General features: G+C 39.0%; 1 protein-coding gene across 1 annotated transcript; it reads left to right on the top strand.

Moving 5' to 3' along the window:
• The first annotated feature begins 12 nt into the window (after positions 1-12).
• Positions 13-24,795, top strand: LOC139733767 (uncharacterized). The gene is made up of 12 exons (XM_071644571.1): positions 13-324; positions 4,235-4,326; positions 5,434-5,501; positions 7,685-7,929; positions 8,572-8,838; positions 9,991-10,122; positions 12,204-12,350; positions 13,012-13,176; positions 16,546-16,668; positions 19,106-19,360; positions 21,039-21,278; positions 22,991-24,795. Exons 2-12 carry the CDS (start codon positions 4,291-4,293, stop codon positions 23,485-23,487), a joined length of 2,175 nt encoding a protein of 724 aa, XP_071500672.1. The 5' UTR covers positions 13-324; positions 4,235-4,290; the 3' UTR covers positions 23,488-24,795.
• Positions 24,796-26,414: the final 1,619 nt, after the last annotated feature.

Here is a 26,414-nt window from a genome sequence, read left to right as displayed (position 1 = left end):
GTGGCATTCATCTATCTATATCTGACCATGGACCTGATTGAACACTATAATATACTAGATAGTAGTAGTACAATCACTAGCATCAGTGCAAGAAAAAAAGTACATGTGGCCTATAATGTTTGTTTTGTAAGGGTTACGGGCTACGTCAGGTATTGTTCATGGTGGTATACAAGTGTTTATGTGAACTAATTTATATAGAAGTACATCATCACGCCCCAGCCAGCCATCGATGTCTAGCAGCAGAATACGCACACTTAACTACATTGTACAAAGACTTCCTTGACGCAGGACGGTGCTTGTGAAATTGTGTTGTCGCGTTTGGTGGTAGGTACAACCATCCTTCTAAACTCCGTCTAGATTCTAGCTCATAAAGCCAATTAGAATTCACCTAAGTTTCATACTCAGCACAGCTTAGCCCGACCAGACGCCGTGCGATTGTCGCTTATTACTTTGGCATGATTAGCATGGCGTCTTACTAGCTTCGATACTCGACAGGATCCATCACTCTGAATGTAGCTTCTTCTTTTGTTGACTCCCTCTAGTCTAGTCCTGGAAAACTGCATTGGATTCGCAGAAATTTTAGCGATACACTATTGTACTAATCCTGTGGCCAGGGGTCAAGCCAGAGACAACAGATAAAACAACATCGACACTCAACAAACAACAACAAAGAGCAGAAGAGCAGGAGAGATGAGGAAGACAAGATCAAAGAAACAGATCAAGCAGCAGATATGAAGAGGTTACAATGTCATAGATAAGCGAATCACATGCATATCAGCAAGGAATCAAAGGGAGTTGATGTGGAGAAATGCAGATTCTTCTTGGGAAATAGTATGTAGGCTGGCAGTGCATAGTGAGTGTGGCTTGCTTGTCTATAAGAAGGGCATCTGGGAGAGCAGTTCCTGAATTCTTTCTGGCAGGTGTGAGAATCTGAGATGTATGTCTTTGTGTGGCTTGCTTGTCTAAGGGCATCTGTGATGGTCTCATCTTTGGAATGACACTGGCATCTGGTATTCTGTTAGTGGTTCTTCCCAGCCAAGGTTAGACGGATGTGTTTAGTGGGATAGACTCCACAGAGCAGCTGACGCCTGTTGAAGTGAATATGAGTCAAGTCGGGCGGGGAGGAGGATGATCGAGGGGGGTCCGAGGAACTGAGGAGGTGAAATGTGGACTTGGTGGCCATTGCCTCTTTGGATTTGTCTTCTCTGTGACCCAGGAATGCTGCGCTGGTGATCCTCTTCCATTGCTAAGTGGTGGGCATATTCGTGACATCTTCTAAGGGTGGAAGATTGTACTGGTGAAGAAAGGTCTTGAAGGCTTTGGCTGTTTTGGAGTCTGGATGATGACACAGCATGTGCTGGAACAGATGGTACTCAACCCTGTTGGGTGTATACTGTTATGAGTGTTAGTGTGATCAGTTTCCCGAGCAGCCTGAGCCGAAGTATGGGCATCGAATTAGCATTGACAGGACCTGTGAGTGTCCTGTGCAGTGCAGGCAGATGGTGCTTATTATAGTACAAGGTGCAAGTAAAAAAACAGCCATGTTCATCATTTAGTGGTTGAGTGATGTTGAGCAGTGCACTCTTAAAGGCTACTATTGATGTGGAAGCCAGGATGCTGACTGGTAGCGCATTCAATGCCAGTATAGTCCTCGGGGGGAAAAATAAAAAAGAGTTCTGGTATGGTAGAGCCGGGTCCGTGCAGGTATAGATTTGAACTTGTTTGGATGATAATTTCTAACACGTTAGTGAACAAGTGTTTGTGTAGAGCATGGGTGTAAAGAGATTGTCTGCGTTGACGGCTACCTTGTTGTCCTTTATTTTGTAGAGAAGAATGAGGCAGTAGTGAAGCCTGCAGGGCTCTAGTGTGTCCCAATTAAGTTGTTGCTAGATCATATCGGACACACTGTCCCTGTGGTGGTACCTCTGCTGGACAAATCGAGCAGCTCGTCGCTGTACTTCCTCAATTCTGGATACATCCTTGTTGGCAAATGGATTCCAGACGGTGGCACAGTATTCCAGTCATGGCCTCACGAGAGAGAAGTAGGCCTTCTGTCGTATCTTCTGCGAAGAACTTCTTAAATTCCTGTTTATTAAACCTAGCATTTGATTGGATTAGGAGACAATGTCATTGACATGGGTTTGCCACGGTGAAAGATTGTGGGCGAGGGTACAATTGTAAGTCCTAGGTATTTATAACTGCACGGCTGTGAGTTGGGAGTTACCCAGTGAGTAATTTCCTTCTAGGATGTTATGACGCAGGGTGAATCGGAGGAGATAATACTTCTCTGTGTTGAATTTCATCTGCCATATGCTTGACCAGTGGTGGAAGCGGTCTAGGTCTTGTTGAAAGGCATGGTCAGACTACATTGTAGAGCCCTTTAACGTTAGGTTGTAGGTGGTGAGCGTGAGATCAATCTGTATTCTGTCGTCGGGTATACATGTAAACCCATGGCCCATGCTTATATTGTATGGGATGAATATCTAGGTGGGTCCTAGCCTGGATGATGCTCATTCCGGTGTAGTAGGGTGATGAGGACCTTGTTTCTGTTTCTGTTCCGGTTCCATTGGTATACTCAGAATTAACTGTACTCCACCAACGTTGTAACGTTGTAATTAGTATGGTCGTGTATGGGCAGGGCAGGAGGGGTGTTTCACATTTGGAGTCTCTGTTCGAAGATTGTATTGGATGTAGATGTGACTGTTTCCTCGTCAAGTAGATTCCAATCCACTGCTGTCCAGTGGAAGAATGAGTACAAGGTTGTGTACGTCTTTCTTGGTCAGTGTCCTTTGGATTCTTTTGCTGTTCCCTCTGGTTGTTCTTCCGCCTCTGTTATTAACTTTAATGTAGGCATCGGCCTCAATTCCCACTTCCCCATTCATGATTTTGTACAGTAGTTGAAGCCTCAAAATTCTCTTGTTCTCCTGAGTGTCCCATTCCAGATCCTTTAACATTTGGTAGACACTGCTCTGTTGTTTACCCTATTAAAGTATAGTCATTCATACAGAATCTAGCCGCCTTACATTGACCAGATTCTATGAGGTGAATATCCCCTTTACGATATGGATCCCAGTGTGCTTTTGTTGTCCTAGTCCTAGTGCATTCTTTAGAATGTCCCCCCCCCCCCAAAGAAAAATAAATAAATAAATAAATAGATAAATAAATAAATAAATAAATAAGAAATATAAAAGTAAAAAAAAATAAAAAAAATGAAATAAAATAAAAAATAAGATAAAATTAAAAAAACCACCCTCGAGTACAGTATGTATGTTGGCTAGAGGAGAGCTAATGGATATCAATTCTATGTCATAGGTGGCTGTTGCAAAAAGGAGTCTTTCCCAAATTTTGCTGCACTATCAGTTATCACCTATGTTGCACTGAGCACAGGTCAAATTTACTCTTAAAGGGGAAGGCTAGTAACTGATCAGTGGGAATCAGTGGAAATGCTGGGAGATGACTGTTCCAATCCTTATGGGATTCATTCAAGAGTTCATTGTATATCTATTGTTGTGTGAAAATGATTTGCTTCTGAACGGTCTGATGTTCAAGTAATGTGCAGATTAATGCTCCGTCACTGACCAGGGACGCTAACCTGGAAGCATTAAACTGCACATTACTTGAATATGAGACCATTCTGAAGCAAATCATTTTCACACAACAATAGATATACAATGAACTCTTGAATGAATCCCATAAGGATTGGAACAATCATCTCCCAGCATTTCCACTGGTTACTAGCCTTCCCCTTTAAGTCTCAGTCTCGCATGTTAAGCTTATCTCTACATCATTGTGCTGTAAGTTGTGTTTAATTTAGTGATGTGATTGACCAAAAGATTGGATGAGTGCACTGACCTGTATTTTATCGTCTGGGATATTTTCTGCAGAGACTATGTCTGGCTTCATGGAATTCCCTCCTATGTCTGAGCACCATAAAAGTTTAAGAAAGAAAAAAAAAATGTTATAAAAATCCTCCAGACAGACAGATTTTTCTGTATATTTGTATGACTGCCATTGCTCATTAACTTAGCTACACGTACATGATCCTGAAGTGAAATTGTAACAAACTAACATGTGCATCACAGGTTTCTCTCGTACCAGTTGCCCAATACGGCAATGACAGATTGACAATTTCTGCGGATAGAAGTTAGACGCCAATAAAAATAGCAAACTCCCTCATTCGAGATGCTAGTAGTAGTAATCTCCATTATGATGTGCATTTTGCTGTCATTGACAGAATGGATCGATGTATGCTTGGTCACCTGCTGCCCTGTGATCTGTGGCTCAGCCGAAATGAAGCAACATGCTTTGTCTATCCTGTTCATTAAGGTATGGTATAATCCTATTTAAATTAAATGCTTTTTTAGAATACTCTTTAGAGTATTATATTAGACCGATAAATCTACCTCTTGTTGGGTAACAACTTGTTACCATTATGCATTGCCACAAAACATACAGTGTAAGTCTTCTCATCCAGCATTAGCTGCACCAAACCTGGAAAAAAAACCTTTTAAACAGATTGTTCCAATTTTCTCCAAACTTTCACTGGTATGTTCTTCTGATATTAAATTGCTGCATTCCTATATTTTGGTTTTTATTCCCCTTTGTTACTCCTTAAATTGTTGTTACAGGTTTTGGCGTGAATTTGCAGGGCAGTATTGAACTAAAATGTTATTATCTAAAGGCTCCATTTTTTTTTTAAAGCTTGTTTGCAAGCACAAATTCACTGATGCCATTCCTAATGCTGCACAGGTCAGTTGTAGATAAAAATGTAGTGCATATTTCCTTTAATGATAGCAAGTTCTCATGATGGTAACTTACAAATTGTAATAGTTTTACTGCCTGTCATGGCCGCCCTCGCAATCATAATGTATGCAATGGGGGGGGGGGGGGATACCTTAGGACATACATAAATTCTTGGACTTACTCTCGAAATTATTAATTTGTATTCACTACATGTGTATGGATTTAAAAAAATAGAAAAAAAAAATCTTCAAATGAATTTCAAATTGTCATTAAGAAAACATGTGCACATACACAAAAGGCAAAAAAACCCAAACACAAACAAAAACAAAAACAAAAACTGGAACAATTATCTTGATGAAAGAATGCTAATATTCTGGCAAACTTTTGTGAACAAAATGCTGATGGCCGGTCCAACATGTTTTGTTTGGCATAAGAAATTATTGTATTCCTTCGTGTGTGTGTGTGTGTGTGTGTGTGTGTGTGTGTGTGTATTGTTTGTCTATTTGATTTGATACATAATGTATATAATGTAAAAAAAAAAATTGAGATTCTCTCAATGTGAGCCTTAATCATTCAAAGAAGTATAAAAAAAAGGACATGAAGATGAACGAATAAATGTTCTAGTCACGAGTGCTACTGTAAGATATTCTGTTCTCATCTTCCATGCTTTGTGTATCTCTGTGTTTGCAGATTGTGTTGGGTTACCTGTGCCAAGCTGTTCAACCATACTGCACAAAAAATGAAAACTGCCAGTCAGAGTAAGCCACATCTTTGAAAAGCTAACCATGAAATATCGTTGAGTTAGAAGGAGGGTATAAACTTTTCTATATTTATGTATACTTTATTAACTCTTTATGTGCAACGTTCGCATGCCCGACTCAGTAGACAGTGTGCCAACTTCGCATAGTCTGCTCAAATGCACAAAGCCGCCCAAACCGATAAATCGCCAAATGCATCAGTACAGTACAATAAAAGTGTTCTCACGATTCCGTTCCCCCAATGTTTAGCTTGCATTTTATGTGGTGCTTTACAGTAATGTAGCTATGGGTCATTTGAAAGAAAAAAAACAATCCTAGATTTGACAGACAATTTACATCAAAGCAAAGCTTGGTATTTTCTCCACAACCTTATTCAATATGAATATGCAAAAGTTATGTAGATTTGAAAAACAATTATACCTCATTGGTATGATTACGTTGGTGTCTCAGAATAATGTGGCACACAGGGGTTTCTACAATGGGTATACATACCTGCACACTGTCATATATTAATAGACTTTCTTGAGATGCACTGACTTTAAGTTTTGCAAGTAATCATACATTGTAGATACTAATGTATTCCTTTCTGAATTTGTCAATTTCTTTAAATGCATTGTACCCATCCATTAGTGCTTTGCATTTTTATCTCTTTGAAAACAGAACAAACCAAACACTAATTTCAACAGTACGTGACAAATCCTTCTTTACTTTTAATAGGCGAGACAAAGTTGTCCAATTGGTCAAATGGCCCCTGTATTTGGGGGGGGGGGGGGATTAAACTCAAAGGGCCAATTTTGAAGTTACAATATATTTTTAATTTTGTTTTGATTATTCTCGGTATGACATTTCTTTACAATTATGTGTACACCATTTTTCAGCAATTTCGACTTTTTGCATTACACTGTACATATAGGGGCTACATCTAATAAACACAATCATGCATTACATCTTCATTTTCATACATATTGATTACCAAGGATAAGCACGTGTATAGCTTTACTATTTGGCGACAGATAACGCATAACATTAATTAAATGATAAAACAAGGGGTTCCAGATACACTGAAAGAAGGGTGCAGATGTGCAAATAAATGAATAATAAGAATGTGCACGATAGCAGTAATGGATAGATTTGGTACATATCACAGTTTTGTAAGATAGTTGTAATTACAAATAATGTAGTATGACATCTAATGTAAAGAATCCTTGATCAATTTCATTATCCTCTTCAAAACACAGTTTTCATCGAACTCCTCAGGAATTATACTTATCTACAGCTGGCTAGGGTTACTTCAAGGCCCGATTATACGAAGGTGGTACAGTTGAAACTGTGGTTTAACCAAGGACAATTTGTATGGAACACCAAGTGTCGCATCAGTCATCATTCATTTCATCAATGAAATATTGTCATTTTGTTATGAAATGACCATGTCATCAAAGAAATGACTGATTTGGTAACAAAATAGGCCATGCGACACTTGGCGCTCCATACAAATTGCCCATGGTTCAAACCATGGTCTCAATTGTGCCACCTTCATGAATGTGGGCCATTATGTTTGCATTTTCACCAGTGATTCTAATGAGATCCAGGAAAAGGGCCACAGACCCAAACTTTGTGAATTTCCACTTGATGTCATCCTTTCCAGATCCAAAAGTTAATTGGTATATGTACATTGAAGGTACACAATATTTCTATTCTTTTGGAGTCACCGAAAAACAAACAAACAAACAAACAAACAAACAAACAAACAAACAAACACAGAAACAAACATCACAACGTGGACCAGTTGAAGAGCAGCCATTTGCTGACACAGGTCCTGTGCAGAACTGAACTGAATTGGACATTCTACCTACCCAAGGACTGAATGGGGAGGGCATTAGATGTTCACTCTGGGATGAAAGTTGTGTGCTATGATCAAAACTACCAGTACTTCACACTTTTGATCTTAAGACACATTTTGAAAGGACTCTAAATTGTGATTATCCTGGCAATTCAAGTCAGTCAGGCAAATTTCCTGGTAGATCCTTTCGATATAGTGCAAGCAAGTTCCAAATGGTGGATGGTGAATTTTGAGCCCTCCACCTTTAAACTTTAAACTTTAAGTCTCAATTATGAAACGAGACTGAAATCTTATGTTTATTCATAATGCCTTTTGTCTTGTCATCGTGTTCCTGTCCCTGCAGCGAGTACTGCGAAGGAGGGATATGTGAGAAGTGTGCGAAGTGTCCACGAGATGTCATAGACGGAATTCCTAATAGCTTCGGTTCCTACTACCTCGTTACTTGCGCCAGAAGAAACACGGGTCATTGTCCCTTCTGGTGTGGTCGTCGATCAGGTGCAACACCTCCATCAGGTGAAACACCAAGAAGTAGACACCAAGCATGTCGCAGGTATTGGTCAGAGCTTACACCGCCCTACTCCAGTCCAAGTAAGTATGCATATTAACAGGTGCCATAAGCCATGAAGCAGAACAAAGAATATGTCAGTAGTGTTAGTTAGCAATGTTGCTAGGCATTGAGATAAGTCAGTGCACAGTTAAGTGTTTTTCTTTTCATACATCCTCCAGGAAATTGTAATCTCCCCCCCAACCCAGATATACACATCAGGGGCAGATCCAGAGAAGGGGGGGGGGGGGGGGGGGGGGGGGGCGCACCGGGCACATGGCCCCCCTATTTTTTTGTTAAAACAAAAGAAATAACAAGAAAAATGGGGATGTATAGCACCCCCCTTAATTTTGTAAAGGTACCTCCATTTACAGAATTCCTGGATCGGCTCCTGTACAGAGAGTATCTTGGCTGCAGAGTGTGTTACTGAATTTTTTTGTGGTTTCCATAGTTTCTTATTCAGATGTGTAAAGGGTAACAAGTGTTTTATATGTGAAATAGTGCAGTTGACAGATATATTGCAAACTCAAAGCAGAAGTCTTGCTCTCTGACTTTCCCCATTTTTTTCTCGTCTTTCTCACAACCCTGAATATTTACCTATGATCCGACGAATCATCTCCACAGACTTCTCCTTAAGTCTCATTTGTGACGATTTCTTCTCTCTTTTCCCCATGTTTGTGATTTAGTTGTGAATATAGCAGCAGATTTCATAGAGTCCACAAAGACATACAACCTTACCTGCTCTGTTCAGTCTGTGCCGCTCATCCCCTATATAAAGTGGTACGATCCAAGTGGAGCTGTCGTCAAGGAGTTTGCCGTAGAAGAGGTGGCAACGGATACTTTGAAAATCACCAACTTTGTTGAAGAGGAGGAAGGGATTTATAGGTGTGAAGCAGTCTGGGAAGAGGGTATCTCTGCTGGGAATGCATCTGTTCAATTAAACTACACATATGGTACGTGCAGTGTGCAAGCACGACATACAACTGTTGCTGAAGTGTGAGGATTTTATCGAGATCATTATTATGTTTGTATTGTTTGAAGCGTTTGCATGTTAAAGGGATCATATAGTTTTGGTTGAGACCTAATCCCTCAGGTTTCTAACATTTTGTGGCTTGATAATGAGAAAGCTCTTATGAAATATGAAAGAGCATGTAATTCCATGAGGAATTCAATGTTTTATTTGATGAAAATTGGTTTTGAAATGGCTGAGATATCCAAAACAGAGCGATCCTAATAAAGTGTGGGACCAACCTTTTATTACTATCGCTTTGTTTTACTCTGTTTTTGGATGTTTCAGTCATTCCAAACCTGATTTTCATCAAATTAACTTTAATTCCTCCTAAAATGGTATGCTCTGTACTATTTCATAAGTGTTTTCTTGGTATCTCGGAAAAAGTTAAAAGCCCATTTCTCATCTCCACCAATACTGTACCATCCCTTTAAAGTAAATGAGGAAGAGAGGCTTGTAGTAACACCATGTGTTTGTAGTCCTTGCAGGGACCGTTGCTTGGTAGAAGAAGACCCTCGAAAGAGGACAGCTTAGTAGGGAAGCTACCCAGAGGTAGTGTAAGGAGGGCATAGAATGAAGCAGTCAAAGGGCAGCGGTGAGCTGGAAGTTGAAGTTTCACTATTAGAGATAGAGAATAGGGGACAGAGAGAGTTGTAAGGGAGAATAGAGTGAAAATCAGGTCAAGGGTTCAGAAATCATTAGGAGGAGAAAGGTAAGTTTTCTTCCATTGATTCCCAAACCCATAACCTGATTAACCCGCTGAGGATGGGCCGATTTTGCTACAACATGCATTTCCCATAATCATCTGCTTGAGTATACTCAGGACTAATCTTCAATGGGTTTTTTCACTTCAGAAGAGCAACCAAGGAATATCAGAAATTTCACTATTGCAGACACATCTGAACATGTTTTATAACTTACAAATGGGGTTTTATGGGATATGAATCAGTGAAAGATAATTTGGGTTTGTTTGAATTTATTGGTAAGATGCAGTTTAATATAAAGTGAAAGGAATTAATGCAGTAATATGATATGATCCTTGACAAGCTAACCATGTGTCTTGTTTATTTCATTGCAATGTCCTGTTTTTCACCAGTTCCCCCAGTGACCACTCTCCAGCCTGCTCAGACTTCATCAGAATGGTCAGTAACGTCCAAGGAAAGTGGTGCAAGCCCTTCACCAGGGAAGACCCCTTCTTCCCCTGACAGTTCAAAGGTCTCTCAGCCACGTGAGTGAATTAAGGCCACTGTTTACCACTGGGAGCAGTGATTAAAAAAAAAAAGAAGATGTTTGATTTATCACATTTGATGCATATGTATCATAGGTCCATTGTATCACAAAAAATCCTACCATATAAGAATTTCACAATAAAGCCTAAAATGTTGTGAGATATCCTTATTTTTGTTAATAAACCATTACCGTAAATTATTTATTTTAGAAACAATTTTTACGAACGCAAACAGAAGAAAACTGACCAGAAATTCTTTGCTCATTTTTCCATTCAAAACAATTTTAGTAAAATTATTGTTCACATTTTCTGTATTTAACAATATGTAACGTCATTGAACGAGATGCTTTTACCCATGATGTCCATCTAGACCCAGTTATATTAGAATGGGTACCTGGTAATGCTAGGGTAACCCTAAAAAGACTGGGGGGCTTTTTGGGCCCCCTTCGACATTTTCACGATAAATCTGTAACATAAAAATCTCGCACCGCAACGTTTTATGACTTTTTTCTTTTATTAAAAGTCTTGCGCAACTTTTGAGACCGAATTCGTGATGCCCGGGTATGCGGTTCTGAAGTTATGCAATATTTTGTAAGTGCATGTCAGACCCGAAATTGCTCAAAAATGTGATTTCATGTACAAATCCAATGCAAATTCCGTTTCTGACCAAAATTCATATATGTATCATTGTTTTTACTTTTACTGATCAAAATCAATTAATTTCATGTTGTTTATGATCAGAAAAGTGTCGCCAACGATTTCCATAAAAAATAATGATAAACAACAAAAAGTTAAAAAAAATGAAATACATACGAAAAAAAAAATTGATACCGTTTTTTGATGTACATTCAATAAGAATGCTACAAAGAGTACCTAGACCAAAAATTAGCAGTATTGGACCTTTAATTACAGATTTACAGCCATTTTTTTTTTTATTTCATGCATAAATTAGCATAATTGATTAATTGAAAAATAAAGATCTGGGGGGGGGGGAATGAGCACCCCCCCCCCCCCCCCCAGTCCTGGGAGGCATCAAAATAGCCCAGTCTTTTTAGGGTTAATGGGAATAACAGCAGGTGCAGCACTGGAAGAACAGTGCTAATGCTCTAATACTAAGACCATAGTAAATAAGGCTACATTATTATCAGGTTTTGCCATCATTATATTGTGTCACCTTGTGTCATCAGAAAGGTGTTCTATGATTTAATGTCCAGACAAATGTGTATGTTGATGCCAATAAGTGGAGACTAATAACTATTGTTGCTTCTTGTGATATACTATAATTGCTTTTGATACTATAGAAGCACACTTTTTGTGTGTGTGTGTGTTTCACTAATTCCCATGGTTTGATGTAGTGGAAAAAGTGACCTACATATAGTCATCATATCTTTTGAATAAAGAAATGTCTATTCTGACCTGTTCATTAGGCAGTTAGAGAACATCCATCAAAAATTGACTGTAAGGTAGGTTTTAATAGACTAACTCAGTCAGATGGAAACATTCTATTTAAAAAGTTTACAAAAGACCACAATAAAGTAGGTTACTTTTTCCCAATGTATCAGCACAGTTTTGAATATTTGTGCTGGTGAGCAAAGAAAGCATGCAAAGGGGTTTGCAGAGTGTCCCCCCCCCCCCCCCAATAAAAAGAAAAAAGGAATGGTGATAATTATAATAAGGGCTAAGGGGGTAGTGCAGAGATACATGACCTCTTGCTGTTATAGAATTGTTGCCAGAATTTTCTTGGAACAAAAATCGCCTGATTTCATTCTGATGTAACTTTGGAATGTGCTCTGAGGCCATGCTTTTCAATCGTGGGCCTCAAAGCTTTCGCAGGTGGACCATGATGTCAGCCAAAAATTGAAAAAAAAAAAGAAGAAAGATTACTATTATGTGATCTAACTGGGCCTCAAAAACAAACAACAAAGCAAAATAAAACAAAACAAAATTATGGGAGCCAAAATGGTCCTCAGTTTGAAAAAGAATGAGTAGCAAGGCTCTAAGGAGTCTCAGATGTCTTATGATTGGTATTTTGGAAAGCATCCATGTCAGTGATTGGTTCTGTTCCTTCTTACCATTTGCAGTTCAACCTGTGGTCATAGCTGTTCTGGTCCTTGCTCCACTTCCTGTTGTGTTTGGTATCATACTGGGCATATGTTGGATCTGCAGAAAGCGTTGTAAGGACAGATACCAACATGCCCAGCATGCAGAAGAGAAGATTGGTTTGTATGGTATGTTTGCATGTTCATTGGAGTAACTGGAATAACATTTTATTTTTTATACCTAATTGTCCAATGAATGCTTACAATACATGTAAATAGGATCGCTTCAAAATATTGAGTGACCCACCATGCATTTGTGACCATGACAGGATTCTATTTCCATGGTAATGAAGATGTTAGATACGACAGAATGAGGGAAAAGCATTATGTGATGTCCCTTTGATGTCATAATGTCATCATGATATCATGTAGAAGGCAGATATGTGTACATGTAGCACAATGCATTATACTTTAAGATCAAGAATTCTGCAATTGAGAAAGAGGAAGACAGCAGAGAATACAATGTAGTAACATGTAAGATCATACAGCACACAAGGGCATTGACCACTAGAACATAATTCATATCAAGATTACAAAAAGTGTTCCTTAAATATTTAAAGCCTTTCATGAGAGATCACATATAATAGATGTAGACAGTGAGTGATTATTATTAATTGTACATGTTTATAAAGCTGTACTATCAAAGGTGTATGATGTTTAATACCAGCTAGCATGTTATCTATTTGATGAGCCCAGGGATATACTGCAATGATATCTACATGTTATAATGTTGCAAGAGCAGTTGCTATGAAAAAATTGCTTTTCTTCTTTCCTCTATTTTTTTTTTCAGCAGATTCCATCCATTTGGAAACCTCAGATTTTGAAAGTGGGGTTATTCACGGCCTGAGCTCCTTGTGGAATAGCAACTGTGAGGCAGTTATCGTGGAGAGGGTACCAGCAGTGAAAAAATGTAGAGTGGGAAGATGCTGGGGAAATTCAAACAAGAGATGGAAGGGTGAGTAGTGAGTACTGTATACGCCGAATATTTTGCAAGGTTTTTATTTTTGGGAATTTCGTGAGTCGGATGCTATTCGCAAAATTAAAGACATGCAAAAATATTGACTCTGTACGTGTGTGCATTTTTCCGTTCAGCGTAGGACTCCGCGATCGCGAAATTAACCACTCTTGAAATCGTCGGGAATTCCCGATTCGCAAAAATTTAGACTCGCTAAATATATAGCGTAAACAGTATTAGACCCCTACAGCAGGCAGCAGAGGCACGCTGTATAGGATTGAGCTGTACAGCACGTGCGTTCCCACTATATAAATAGATGTGATAATAACGAAATTCTCATTACAAAAGGAGGAAAAAACTTAGATCCCAGAATTTATATCTCTACACACTGTATTTCAGTGTTATAAAAATAAAGTGCCGGTCCTGAGGACTTTGTTATAATGGAAATTGCGGGTACTTGTCATGAGGTCCTGGTACTATACAGGTAAAGACCTGGGGCCCGTTTCATAGTACTTGTCATCAGTGACAATTTGTCATAGATGTGACAAGCTACAGAAATCCTTGCATCTGATTGGCTGAGAGCAAATTTGTCATAGAAGTGTGGCAGTTGTCACTGATGACAAATTTTATGCAACGGGCCCCTGGTAGTGTGGGGGATATCATGCAATGAGAGGTTTGGCCAGAATCGGATATATTCAGGAATCCTGAAACATTATCACTGATCTCTACGGTTATATGTACAAAGTAAGTAGACACACAGCCAAAGAAATTCAACCTGGGTCAAATGATACTGACAAGTGCGGGCTTTGATGCACATACTGAAGAGTATTCCTATCTTAGCAGAACTTTGCTCTTTGTTGTTTTAGAGTGAGCTTTGGAAGGCAGCGCATGTAGATTGATTCAACTGGACCACCATCCTCTTCCCATGTCACTGTGTCTTTAATATGTGACCTGCTACATCAAAAGGATCTGAAAGTTGGGGGTTGTCAATATTTTTGAAATGACATGATATTATTCCCTTACTCTTCCACTTTTACGGGAACCTGGTATACCAGTTTCCCAAGATGAAGACAAGAGTGCCTGCTTTCGTGGCCTAAATTCATGCTTCTTTGCATTATAAAGTCCCCCAAAATGGGTTTGATAGGAAGATTTAGAGTTTATTCTATCAGCACTTGTTCTCTTTCTGTTGGAAGAATTCGTATATCACAGTGTTTTTTACCTTTGTTCTGATTTAGTTTTCCCTTGCTCTGCTACAAAACTTGTATGAGCATGTACATTAGCGATCAAAGCTGATCACAGTAGATATCTGTGTTCGCTGACCCCAGTCATTGCATTCTGGTGCCTGATTTGTGTAGAACAAAAGAGTCTTTGAGCCCATCTGTGCACGCTCTATTCATACATCGCACCCGATCGATATTTCGATCGTTCAAGGGCACATGTAGTTGACCATGTGGGGAAGGGATGCATCCACCGCTTGAGTGCTTTCGCACAGGTTGGTTTCCAACCTGTCCATTCTCTGTCGATGGGCAAAAAGAATCTCGTTTGGGGACACTGAAGGATTTTAGAGAATTGCGGAGGAAATGGGTTAATTTCATATATAACTCGACACATAAAAGTACTCGGTTGCGGAGATATCATTGATTCTATGAGAGCATGTCGAGTGGTCTAGGATATTAGCGTTTCGAGATAACTGCCTTATCCGATGCAATCGTGATCAAAGGGAGGTAAGACAGTTTTCACGTCTTGACAATAGAAGGCATGGTCCTAACAACCTCTCCAATATTCATTCTAGCTTAGCGCCAGCGGTCTATGGACGACCAATCAGTAACCAGGGAGCCACGCACTGACCAGTTATATTACTCCCTTGTTGCTAGAGGCAGAGTGTCTCTGCAGCACTAAATCTAAATCTTTGGACACTTTCCTGTTCCATTGAAAGTCATGGCCCAGAAAAATGCTGATTTTTTGCCTTTCCTTTTATTGTTTGCTTCAAAATTTCAGCAGATGATAGATGAAACATTAGACGACAAAACTATGCCAAAAACAGAAATTTCATGATATTCTCGGCTCAGCCATCAGCAACATTCATGTCCTTTTGTCGTGGCGGGTTACATATGAATGAATACATCTTTCTATGCCTCCTGTGACATAATTTATGCACAATTAGAAGACTGACCTAAGTTGCTGTAATGCAGAATTTTGGCAAATGGCATGTGAAATGAATCCATTGTGGATGGGAATTTTGATATTAAAAAGTAAGTTAACTAAGTTTCAGACTAAGACCCTGTTTACAGTGCGGAGCTGGGCCGAGCCACGGCCGAGCCACGGCCGAGCCCAACCTCAACTGCGGGGCAGAGCCCCGCAATTTTGTCCGTTTACACAGCCGGGCTCGGCCACGCTTTTAATTCAAACCTTTCAATATTTTGTCATAGTGACGCTCTGCTTGTAAACAAAGGCAATTTGGTATAGTCTGGTTTTCAGACCCTTTGCCAACTGAATTCCATGATGGTGACAAAGTCGCCTTTCGGGCGAAGGCCTTTGCCGAAGGAAAAACCCTTTGCAGGACAAAGCCACCTTAAACTATACTAGTCTTCGACGTTGAGGGGGTTAATATCCTGAATAGCGAAATAGTATGGGCAGAGGGTTTGGAAGCCGACTAAAATTGACCGCGCGTTTGGCCTAGTTGGCGTTTACACTGAGAAAAGGCCGGGCTTGGCCGCGGCTCGGCTGCGGCCTAGACCACTTCCAGAGCGTGGCCAAATGCGCGGCCAATTTTGGCCCCGCATTTGACCTTTTGCGCGTTTACACTGAAATGAAGGCGAGCTCGGGTGCTGCCGAGCCTCCCACTGTAGACGGGGTCTAAATGGAGGAAGGCTGTAAATTGATCACCACCTTCTTTGTTGAACCAAATTTATTCGTATTTCTTGTTACTTACAAAAACATGTGTGAGTGCACTATGATCGTGGGTTTATGTTTATCACTACCAGGTACTCATGGAGTAATTCCAATATTGTGCTCAACTAACAGTGCAGAATTCTTGTTGTATTCAACAATGTGCCTTTTAAACAATAAGAAACAACAAGAAGTTGTATATACTGTATAGGTTTATATTTCTCCGTGCTTGGCCAGGTAAGAAGAGTTTTGGGTGTTTTTAATTCCGCAGAATCAAGATATTTGGCATGCCAAGATATCATGTGCTTTTATTTTCTTGCTAGCTTCTGGTCTTCAACACTGTGAAAATGTTCACTTTTACAGTATGATACAAAGATTACATTGAATCACAACGTTGTGCAATTTCTGTTGTCAAAGCGTCAGGGAAATGTAATACTAAATTAATATCAAAAGAAATCAATCACTTGTAATGTCTTGCAGTCCCCAGAGATGTTAATGAGTGGGAGATCGCACAGCTGTACTGGAGTGATGTCATCGAGATTTGGAGGAAGCCATCTTCCCCAGGAATGAAAAAGGAGCTGGTCAAGACACTGACCATGAACTGTAAGTTGACCAGTGATGACCAATGATCAATATACGAATGTGACCCTACATCACAATACCAGCAAAAAGTAGCCAGTCTTGAATTTTTAGTTAAAGGCAGATTCTGAAAGAGCAGACTTTAAGCTTTAAAATGATGTATAACTCAATTGAAATGGACTCTCCTAACCTATCTAAATATTGGAAAGAAGGCACACAGTTCTGAAAAGTGTGAACTGAGAAAAAAGTCTTTGAAGTACATGTATATAGGGTCTACACACACTAATCTATACCAAGCTGTGTAATGAATAGACCCCCCCCAAAAAAAAAAAACAACAACAACAACAACAACAACACAAACAAACAAACAATCAAACAAACAAACAAAAACAAAACAAAACAAAACAAAAAAAAAACAGGATGGAAACCACAGGAGCTACAACAATAAAGGGATTTTTAGATTGAGCTGAAATTAAGCATGCTCTATTGACACATTCTGTCCATGATTAATGCCAAGTTTCAAAGCAGTCTCATCATCCTTTCTATCTGAGTTATTAGAGTTGAAAATGAAGAGTGTTGACAGGGTAAAAGGGGATTTTATATTAAGACACTCCTAATCACACTGTAGGGTCCTATTCTGAAAAAAAAAGTGTTTGAGAAAAACTGCCAAAAACGCAACTTCCTGTTTGTTTATGATTTCAAACCATATCATAATGTAGAAGAAGACATTTCTTTTAGAAAATATAAAAAACTCAAGATTGGCTTAGGCTGACCCATTTCACCTATTTTCAGTCGTCATACAAAATCAACATATGCAACTTTTTTGTTGTTTTTGTGGTGCATGGTTACTAATGATGCGCATGCAGGTCTGAATTTATCAGTAGGAATTGTATGTGCGTATATAGGTACATGATTGTGTAACTATGAAATTATTATGGATTCCATACTTTGCTGCATGCACAATTCATGTATTTCTTCTGATGCATGCAAGACATGTGCATCATCTGTTTGATAGAACATTAAAACTTTTAGCTCTCTGCGAGGTGCATTTATGTTTCACATTTGGTGTGATCAGCGTACCTCTTTTCAGGCAAAACTGTTGGGTGGTGCATGCTCTTGTGTTATAGCCAAAGTGAGTGATCATCATGGAAAAAGCTTTTGATGGCAGAAACAAATGGAATGTATTTGGTATTGCCATCTTGTGTCTGCTTGTATAATTCTTTAATTTAATCATAAAAATCACGGCAAAATTCTAGTTGATGCTGGTGGAGAACAATTTTGGCTAGTAAAGCATCATGATACGCGTACATGACTAAAATGCTATATATGTAACACACAAGAGGGCATACACTCACACAACACACAGTTTGATATATGAGCTCATTTGTTCTAGCTTTTTTGTGTGAAATAAATACAATGTACAATGCATCTTCATTGATTTGCCATCAATATAGCAAAAGTGGAAGTGTATTAGGAATTCACTGACCAATTCCATGCATAGCATTAATGTACAGTAGGCACTGTTAACATGCAAATAAAGAAATATTACCTCAGCTTGAGCAAGTCAAAAATTGACTGTCACAAGATAGAAATGATAAAAGATATTGCACAGAAGAAAGATTTATATACAGACAATGTTCACGCAACCCCACAGTGACACAAAGACGTGTCATACAGGTTGTGACATCCATGCATATGGTGACGTAGAGCATTGCTCTTGCCAAGAGAGAACGATTGTTTATCTTTTCCAAACTTTACACAATGTCTTTTTTTTGTTTACATAATGTTTTGTGCGCTTTTGTCAATTTTAGCTCTCATCAGTTGTTCTACATGAGTGCCTTTGAGTTGCATCTCATATGCCGAGATATTGCATGGGAAATACTGTAAAATGAGGAATGAGCAAATTTCGTGAGCACCAAGATTCGCAAAATTTTAATGCATGCGAAAGTTCTTGTCTACACTATATGCATTGAATGCCACTGGCAATTCGCGAAAAATTTAATGCTGCAAAAAAGTTTGTCGGCTCCTATTCACAAAAATTTCATTACGTGAACATACCATGTTTTACAGTACCTTGTAGAGGAGCACTGGAGGAATGTCGACATAACAAACGAGTTGATAGTGATGCTCATCATAGATCTCATGGGAAAGAGTAGGCTGGAGTGGTATGGTCATTTATGCAGCTAATGAGAGAGTGATGAAAATATCAGAAGTGGTCTGACACTATAAACTCTGACCTATGCTGGCTTGATCTGGACAGGAGAGCTGTGAATTATAGATTAACGCGTTTAGGATGAGTCCCGAGTATACTGGGACAGGTGTATATGGGAAATGCCTATTGTAGCAAAATCAGACCACATGGTTAAAGGTGTGTAGTCGTTGAAGATGTAATCTGTCCTGATGAAGGAGTTATTTAAATAACCGTTTAACACACACTTGATTTTTCCATTAATTCCATCAGGCTTGCAGGTTTCTAGGTCCTCCACATCTCTTACAGTGCGGTGCCCAATGGTCCCGAATACGTTTTACGTAAGGATTGGTGAGTGGAAGGATGAAAAAACTCATTGGCTCAGACCAGCAGAACTCATGATGTCCGGTAAAAAGGAGTTCTTTGACCTACGGCCCCAAGTCACATATAAGATCATCCTTGGCACAAGATGTGACAGTGCTAACCAAGGGACCGACTGGCAATGGTCAACTACTGTGCAGACAGAGTGTGAGTTGGAAGTTACCTACGTTGCAATCAATTTGAAATATCATTTGCAAGTCTCTTGATATTTTTCCATCTTTATGGAAAGTTATCCTTTTTGAGTGCTTTGAGTGCTGATTGGTTCATAAATCCTGTATACAATCGTACACAGTGACCAAAGTCCCTGACAGTGAAAGGGTTAAATCTGGATGCAGACAGAGAGAAGAGCCTTCGAAGGTTTATATCCATTGCATGTTAACCCGTTCCTTACGGGAACCTGGTTTACCAGGTTCCCGTGGGAGCAACTGATATACGGGAACCTGGTTTACCAGGTTCCCAAAATGAAGACAAGGGTGCCTGCTTCAGTGGCCTAAATTCATGTTTCTTTGTGTTAAAATGCTCAGAAAAGTGGGTTTGATTAAAAGATCAGAGTTTATTCTATCAGGATTTGTTCTAAAAAGGGGGTTTTACAGTATTATGTACCTTTTCCTGATTTAGTTTTTTGCTTGTTCTGCTGTAAACTCGTACGAACATGTACATAATGATCAAGGCTGAGATCAGATAGAAATGCGGGTTCGCTGACCCCAGTCACCTCATTCAGGTACCTGGTTTTGTGTAGAACAAAAGATTCTGAGAGCTCATCAGCGCACGCTCTATTCATACCTCGCACCCGCTCGATATTTCCATTGTTCACGGGCACATGTAGTTCACCGTAGAAAGGGGGACATAATGAACCGCTTGACTGCCTTCACACAGCTGGATTACCAACCTGTGTGCCTGTCTGTCGACGGACGAAAAGAATCTCGTTTGGGGGCATTAAAGGCACTCAGAGAATTGCGGAAGGAACGGGTTAAGGAGAGTCTCTTACCCCAATGTATTTGTATGTTTGATATCTTGCGCCTGGACAGGCCACATCTCACCATGCCTACTTTCATAGGGCTAAAGCTTTGAAATGAAAGTATTATTGTGTGACATAAAAAGCTAGTTTAAAAGTTTAAGATTTGTAAAGCCTTATGTTCTAATCATTCATACAAAAGGACAAAATGTCTGTCAAATATTTCAGGAAGTAATTACTGTAACTGAAGGCAGTATGGCGATACATATTTATGAATGAATGAATTTCAAATATATTTGTTTGTGCAATGTTTAGTTCATAGTTCAGAATAAAAAAAAAAAGTCAGTTTGTAGCAGCGCAGTGCATATAGGCAGATAATCTCTCATTCATTCATGTACCAGATGAGAGGGAGAGGGTGCAGTGGAGTGTTAAAGTTGCTAATGTCATTGATACGAATTTCAAAACAGAGTTTGAAGTACATGTTTGCACTAGGTGGGTAATTTGTCTGAATGGTTGATAAAGGTTCCCTTCCCATTTTGGAAAATAATTGGAAAAACAAAAACAAACATTTGATATCTAGTTCACAGTTGTTAGTTCTTGTTTCTGCATTGAGCTACTGATTCTGCTTTAAGTTGCCTGACCCTGGGACTGTCTTTTTTTGCATACATTTCCAGAGTTTTTGTGAATAATGTCAAGATTAACCCGTTGAGGACGAGTCCTGAGTATACTCGGGCAGGTGTCTATGGGAAATGCTTGTTGTAGCAAAATCAGTCCGTCCTCAATGGGTTAAAGAAGTCATCTGCAATTACAAGTGTATCAGTCACTCTTTCCGAATTCCCTGTCTGTATTTTTCTTTCTTTATTTCTTCAGCACCATCGTTTCTTCCAATTGAACCTGGAGAAACAACAGCAACACTTCAGCTCAAACACCGCGTGCCAGAATCCTACTGTCTCTTCATCACTGTCAATAGTTCATCGATCAAGGAGGAGCTCAGTGGTGGCAGGTACACGTGTCAGAAACTCATCCCAGGCATGTTACAGGTTGTCCAGCTGAAGATCCAAGAAGAGGACACCTTCAGGCTCCTTCAAGAGGTGACCTTTGATACCACAGGTGAGGTTCAGGCAAGAAGCTGTGATCAAATGATAATTTGAAGTGTGGGCAGGTGGGAGCAGGCTGATTCAGAATCCTTCAACCCATTGACGATGGACTGATTTTTACTACAATACGCATTTCCCATAGATGCTTGCCTGAGTATACTTGGGACTAGTCCTCAATGGTTAAAGTACAGGCTGCTCACAGTTAAAGAATATATCAGCAGGCCCAGACAATAGTACAGTGCACTAGTCCTTGGAACCAGCAGGTTAATTGAAATTTCAACAAAGCTGAACAGTATAGTGTATTCAAAAATCTATGGATGATAATTGGTGGACCTAAATTTCGATTTTATTGTAATGAGAATGTCGTTGTAACCATTTTCATTATGTATGAAATGAAGTGCCTTTATTGCATGTGAACAAAGAGCACAATATTGATGTGATGTAAACACATTAGGCGTTTTCACATCAGTCCGATGTTTCGAAATAGCGTGCTATTTTCTGACTTGGGAAATTTTCCCGATAGCGAAATAGCGCGCTATTTGATAATGTGAACACAAACTGACACGCTGATTGTATCGATCTGATCGAGAAAATTTCTCGAGTCCAACTCGGGAAATTTCTGAAATAGCGGGATAGTAGCGCGCTATTTGATAATGTGAAAACGACTCGAGAAATTAGCACGATGCATCCGATTATGCCTAGCGTGTGTGACCTGATCGATCAAGGCAAACTGCACACAAATCACGAGGAATTTTTGAGAAGGCACACACATTACTTATGCTGTCTGCACACACTCAGCTGTCGAATTAGCTCGAAAAAAAATTGGGCTAGTTCTCTTCGGGCTGATGTGAATAAGAAATGAAATAGCGCGCTAATTCGCAATCGCGAAAATTATTTCGAGCTTGGATTTTTATCGGGCTGATGTAAAAACGCCTACTATGAGATGGTGCGTGGGTCTAGCATGTGATTATAGCAGTTTGATTCAGTTTCAGCAGGTTACAATGGAATCCTGTTATAACGAAGTCCTCAGGGCCGACACTTTTATTTCGTTATACAATGTGTTAAAATGTTGTTTAACCACACGAATAAACAATAAAAATACATAGAGGGGATAATGTTGCGGCCTGAATTTTTACTTCATTGTAATCAGAATTTTGTTATAGCCGTGTTCGTTGTGACAGGAGTGAACTGTATGTTCGTCTCCTCCCTACGTGTGTTATGGAATGATTAAAGGTGAGATGCAGAGAACCTATAATGCAGTCTTTAAGGCATTATCTAGATGATTCTGTTGCAGTTCAGAAAACCTCAACATAATTGTGTCAATGTTGACCTGGTACATGCAGATTTTTTAACAACGATGACTACACAATTATGTCCGTAGGCTTTGACATTTTCTCATTTTGAAACAATCCTTTGTGTGCTAATACTTCTTCATTGTAAGATATAAAAAAGAATGCTGTAGAATTTGATGATGAAAATGAGATACTCAGAAAATACTGAAGATAATGACAATTAATATCAAAGTATTAAGACCTTGTTGTTATTAGTTACATTCTGATTATGAAAAGCAATGAATGATTATCGCAACTTTTTTCCTGTCATTGTTTGTAGTATAATCATCATTCTTGTAGCTATCATTATCAGTTTGGAATAGTCTGTTAGTCTGCAGAGTAATTGATGCACAATGTCATCACTATTAACTTCTCTCTCTATCATCTTCACAAGGCTCTATACCTGATGGTGGTGATTATGAGGGAGATGTTACTACTGCCTTGGAGGACTATGATTGTCGGCCGACCAGGAAAAGGAGAAATAAAGCAAGGGTCACACCTCCTGACAGATGCTCTACTTCGCTGCAAGAAGGCCTGAATAGTATTGCGGGCGGAGGACCAATGTCAGGATCTGTAGATGAAACTACATTTCAAACAATCGTCACATGTTTGCAACATTTGTTTAAGCTGGCTCACGAAGATGATCCGCCTGCTGTACAAATGCGTGCACCCAGAAAATGGACAACAGTGTCAGAGCTGTTAGTTGCGTGGGACCTGCAAAGACTGTGCAGCATTTTTGATGTCATGCGCAGACTTGCCGCTGATACAAACTTCAGCTCTCTAAGGCAGATTGAGGATGCCCGGGAGCTCCATGGAGGTCACAGCGTGAACTGCCGGCTGTGTAACCATGCCTTGTTCCTCATAGAGAGGCGAGAGAGTTCTCAAAGATAGTCCTCAGGTTCCTACCTCTGGAATTGCTTCCATTGAGATATGCATAATATGTATATTCTGCTTCCATTGAGATCTCTGCACTATATGCATATTCTTACTAGTTACATTGACATGACATTTGTGAACTTAAAGAGTAGCCCAAACTTTCAGTCTTCAATGATTAGCTTGTAGTAAAGCCCAGTGCAGACACACTCAAAAGTAAAAGGACAAGTTCACCTTCATAGACATGTGGGTTGAGTGAAAGCAGCAATATTAGTAGAACATATCAGAGTTTGAGGAATTCGGACAATCCGTTCAAAAGTTATGAATTTTTGAAGTTTCTGCTCAATCACGGCTAGATGAGAAGACTACTATAGCTTGTGATGTCACATGTGTACCATGATGTAAAGAAAGTATAAAGAAAATTCAATATATTTTCACTTTTCTTGCATAACAAAAGAACACTCAATTCCTCTCTTTCAGAAGGCAAGGGGAATAGTTTTACCCTTAACATACGTCAGTAACAAGTCGAAGAAATGTGCACTTTATTCAAAAAGTTAAGTTTTGTGGAATTCTCCTTTTATTTTCCTGATATTGTTCTACGCATGTGACATCATATACTGTAGTAGTCTTCTCATCCAGCAGTTATTCGAGGATACTTTAAAATTTCATAACTTTTGAATGGATTGTTAGATTTTCCTCAAACTTTCACTGATGTGTTATACTAATATTGTTGCATTCACTCAATGCACATGTCAATGCTTCAAGTCCAAACTCAATGATCACTGGAAGCAGAAGCATAACAAATTTCATCCAGATTGCATTAACTGATAATTCCGTGGATACAGTACAACATGTGGATCTCCTCAGGCTCAGGATTAAATCCTTTGAATGGCCCTCTACAAGTTTTCAACTTACTGGGCATCATCATAGGTAATTCAGGTAATGTCTATGAAGGTGAACTTGTCTTTTAAGATTCTTATAGATGATTTGATCTGAGTTTTTTTATTCCATTTTATTTATTTATTCTCTGTATGGCATCATTTACAATTCTTTTTTTTAAGCGATATAATCAAACATAATACATACACGTATACGATACTCACAGTTTCTACAATAGTGAATTTCTTATCTGGGTTTATATTCCCACCAGACATGATAGAGTTCTATAGCTTTTGTACGATCAAACGAGATGTCAAGTCCTATATAAAGTTTGACTTTGTATGATTGGAAATGGTCATGTGATGTCTACTATAGGGCCAAAGCAAATCCATTATGTATATTTCAAAAAGTTTTTCTTGAATAACGGTTATGGAATTTAAAAAAAAAAAAAAAGATTCTTATAGATGAGTCGATGATATGAACCACAAAAAGGTTTCTGTCCTATGTATGAGCCATGGGGGATCCCCACTTGTGGTGTGGCGTCATGTGGACATGATAATCAAAGAACTTGAAAATTAGTAGGACATCTCCGTGAACCCTATTCCGCCTCAGCTTCCGGATCAACCTCTATTGCATGTTGTACACTACTGTATCGTCACATATGGTATTACGAAGTTTATCACCAATGCTGCATGTATACATTGTATATTTCTTCTGTGGCTTTGTGGTTTAATCGTTAGGTGGGACTCTTGCTCAAAAATGAAATCTTTGAATTTAGATGTTGTGTTCACGGATGTCATATTGTTGTTTAAAACTACAAGCTACTCATCAAGTCAATCAGGTATCAAACATTGTGTGAATGTAACTACTCTCTCAGGTGTAAGCTTGTGAAATGACTATTTGCCTTATAAATTACCTTTCTACTGCAGGAAATGGGAAACTTCTTGTTGCCGTGGTAATTATAATATATTGTCTCAAAGCTGCAGCTTGAGCCTACAACTGTGTGATGATCTACAATCTCATGCCTTGTTTGCACATACTTTTGAGATGTGTGTTTAAATTACTACTTTATAGATCTATGGTATTTTTAAAAGAACTGTGCAACTCCTTTACCTACTGGGTGTCTTAGAATACATGTTATTGGGAAATGAGGGTTTAGAATGGTCTAAATTGTTCTCTGTGTGTGGAGATTTTGTGTTTTGTCTTTTAGTGTGTTTATTTCTAAAGGATTATTTGTTCACACCCCTTTGACTGGCATCAACTCTTTAGCCCTCTCTCTGTCAGTGAGTCAACTGTGCACAAATTTCTAACACATACCTGGGGACAAGAAATTCATCTGGCTCACAGAGGGTTTCAATACCAACTTTTGTCCCCTTTTGAGAATTAGAACCAAAACCTGTGTGTGTGTGTGTGTGTGTGTGTGTGTGTGTGTGTGTGTGTGTGTGTGTGTGTGTGTGTGTGTGTGTGTGTGTGTGTGTGTATGTGTGTGTGTGTGTGTATGTGTGTGACAGTGTATTTATATGTGTGGTTGTTCAATTTTGATTATATCCAAGAGCAATTTTAAGGGATTGTATAGTTTTGGTTGAGACCTAATTTCAGGTTTCTAAAATTTTTTGGTGAGATAATGAGAAACCTCTTCTGAAATATGAAAGAGCATGTAATTCCATGAGGAATTTAACGTTTATTTGATGAAAATTGGTTTTGAAATGGCTGAGATATCCAAAGCAGAGCGATTCTAATAAAGTGTGGGACCCACATTTTATTACGATCGCTTTGTTTTACTTTGTTTTTGAATGTTTCAGTTATTCTAAACCCAATTTTCATCAAATAAACTTTGAATTCCTCTTGAAATGGTATGCTCTGTACTATTTCATAAGTGTTTTCTTGGTATCTCACAAAAAGTTAAAAGCCCAATTCTCATCTCCACCAATACTGTACCATCCCTTTAATGTATGGTAACCTATTTTACCAATGTACATATTGAGCAAAGAAAGGATTTTCGTGATGTATAAAGTTGACCGAAGAATAATTGACAAAAATAGGATGTGGACCTCTCTTCTGCATCA

This window comes from Diadema antillarum, unplaced genomic scaffold (assembly GCF_040938485.1).
Source record: "Diadema antillarum isolate AM-2024a unplaced genomic scaffold, OU_Dant_1.0 seq00000490_RagTag, whole genome shotgun sequence".
Taxonomy (NCBI): domain Eukaryota; kingdom Metazoa; phylum Echinodermata; class Echinoidea; order Diadematoida; family Diadematidae; genus Diadema; species Diadema antillarum.
The sequence above is the reverse complement of the archived record's forward strand: the minus strand, read 5'-3'. Positions and strand labels throughout refer to the sequence as shown.

Excerpts from the sequence above, each read along its gene's own strand:
- LOC139733767 (XM_071644571.1), top strand. The coding sequence starts at position 4,291 with ATGAAGCAACATGCTTTGTCTATCCTGTTCATTAAG. Across the intron at positions 10,123-12,203 it reads TTCAAAGGTCTCTCAGCCAC|TTCAACCTGTGGTCATAGCT; the intron begins GTGAGTGAATTA and ends TACCATTTGCAG. Across the intron at positions 19,361-21,038 it reads AACTACTGTGCAGACAGAGT|CACCATCGTTTCTTCCAATT; the intron begins GTGAGTTGGAAG and ends TTATTTCTTCAG.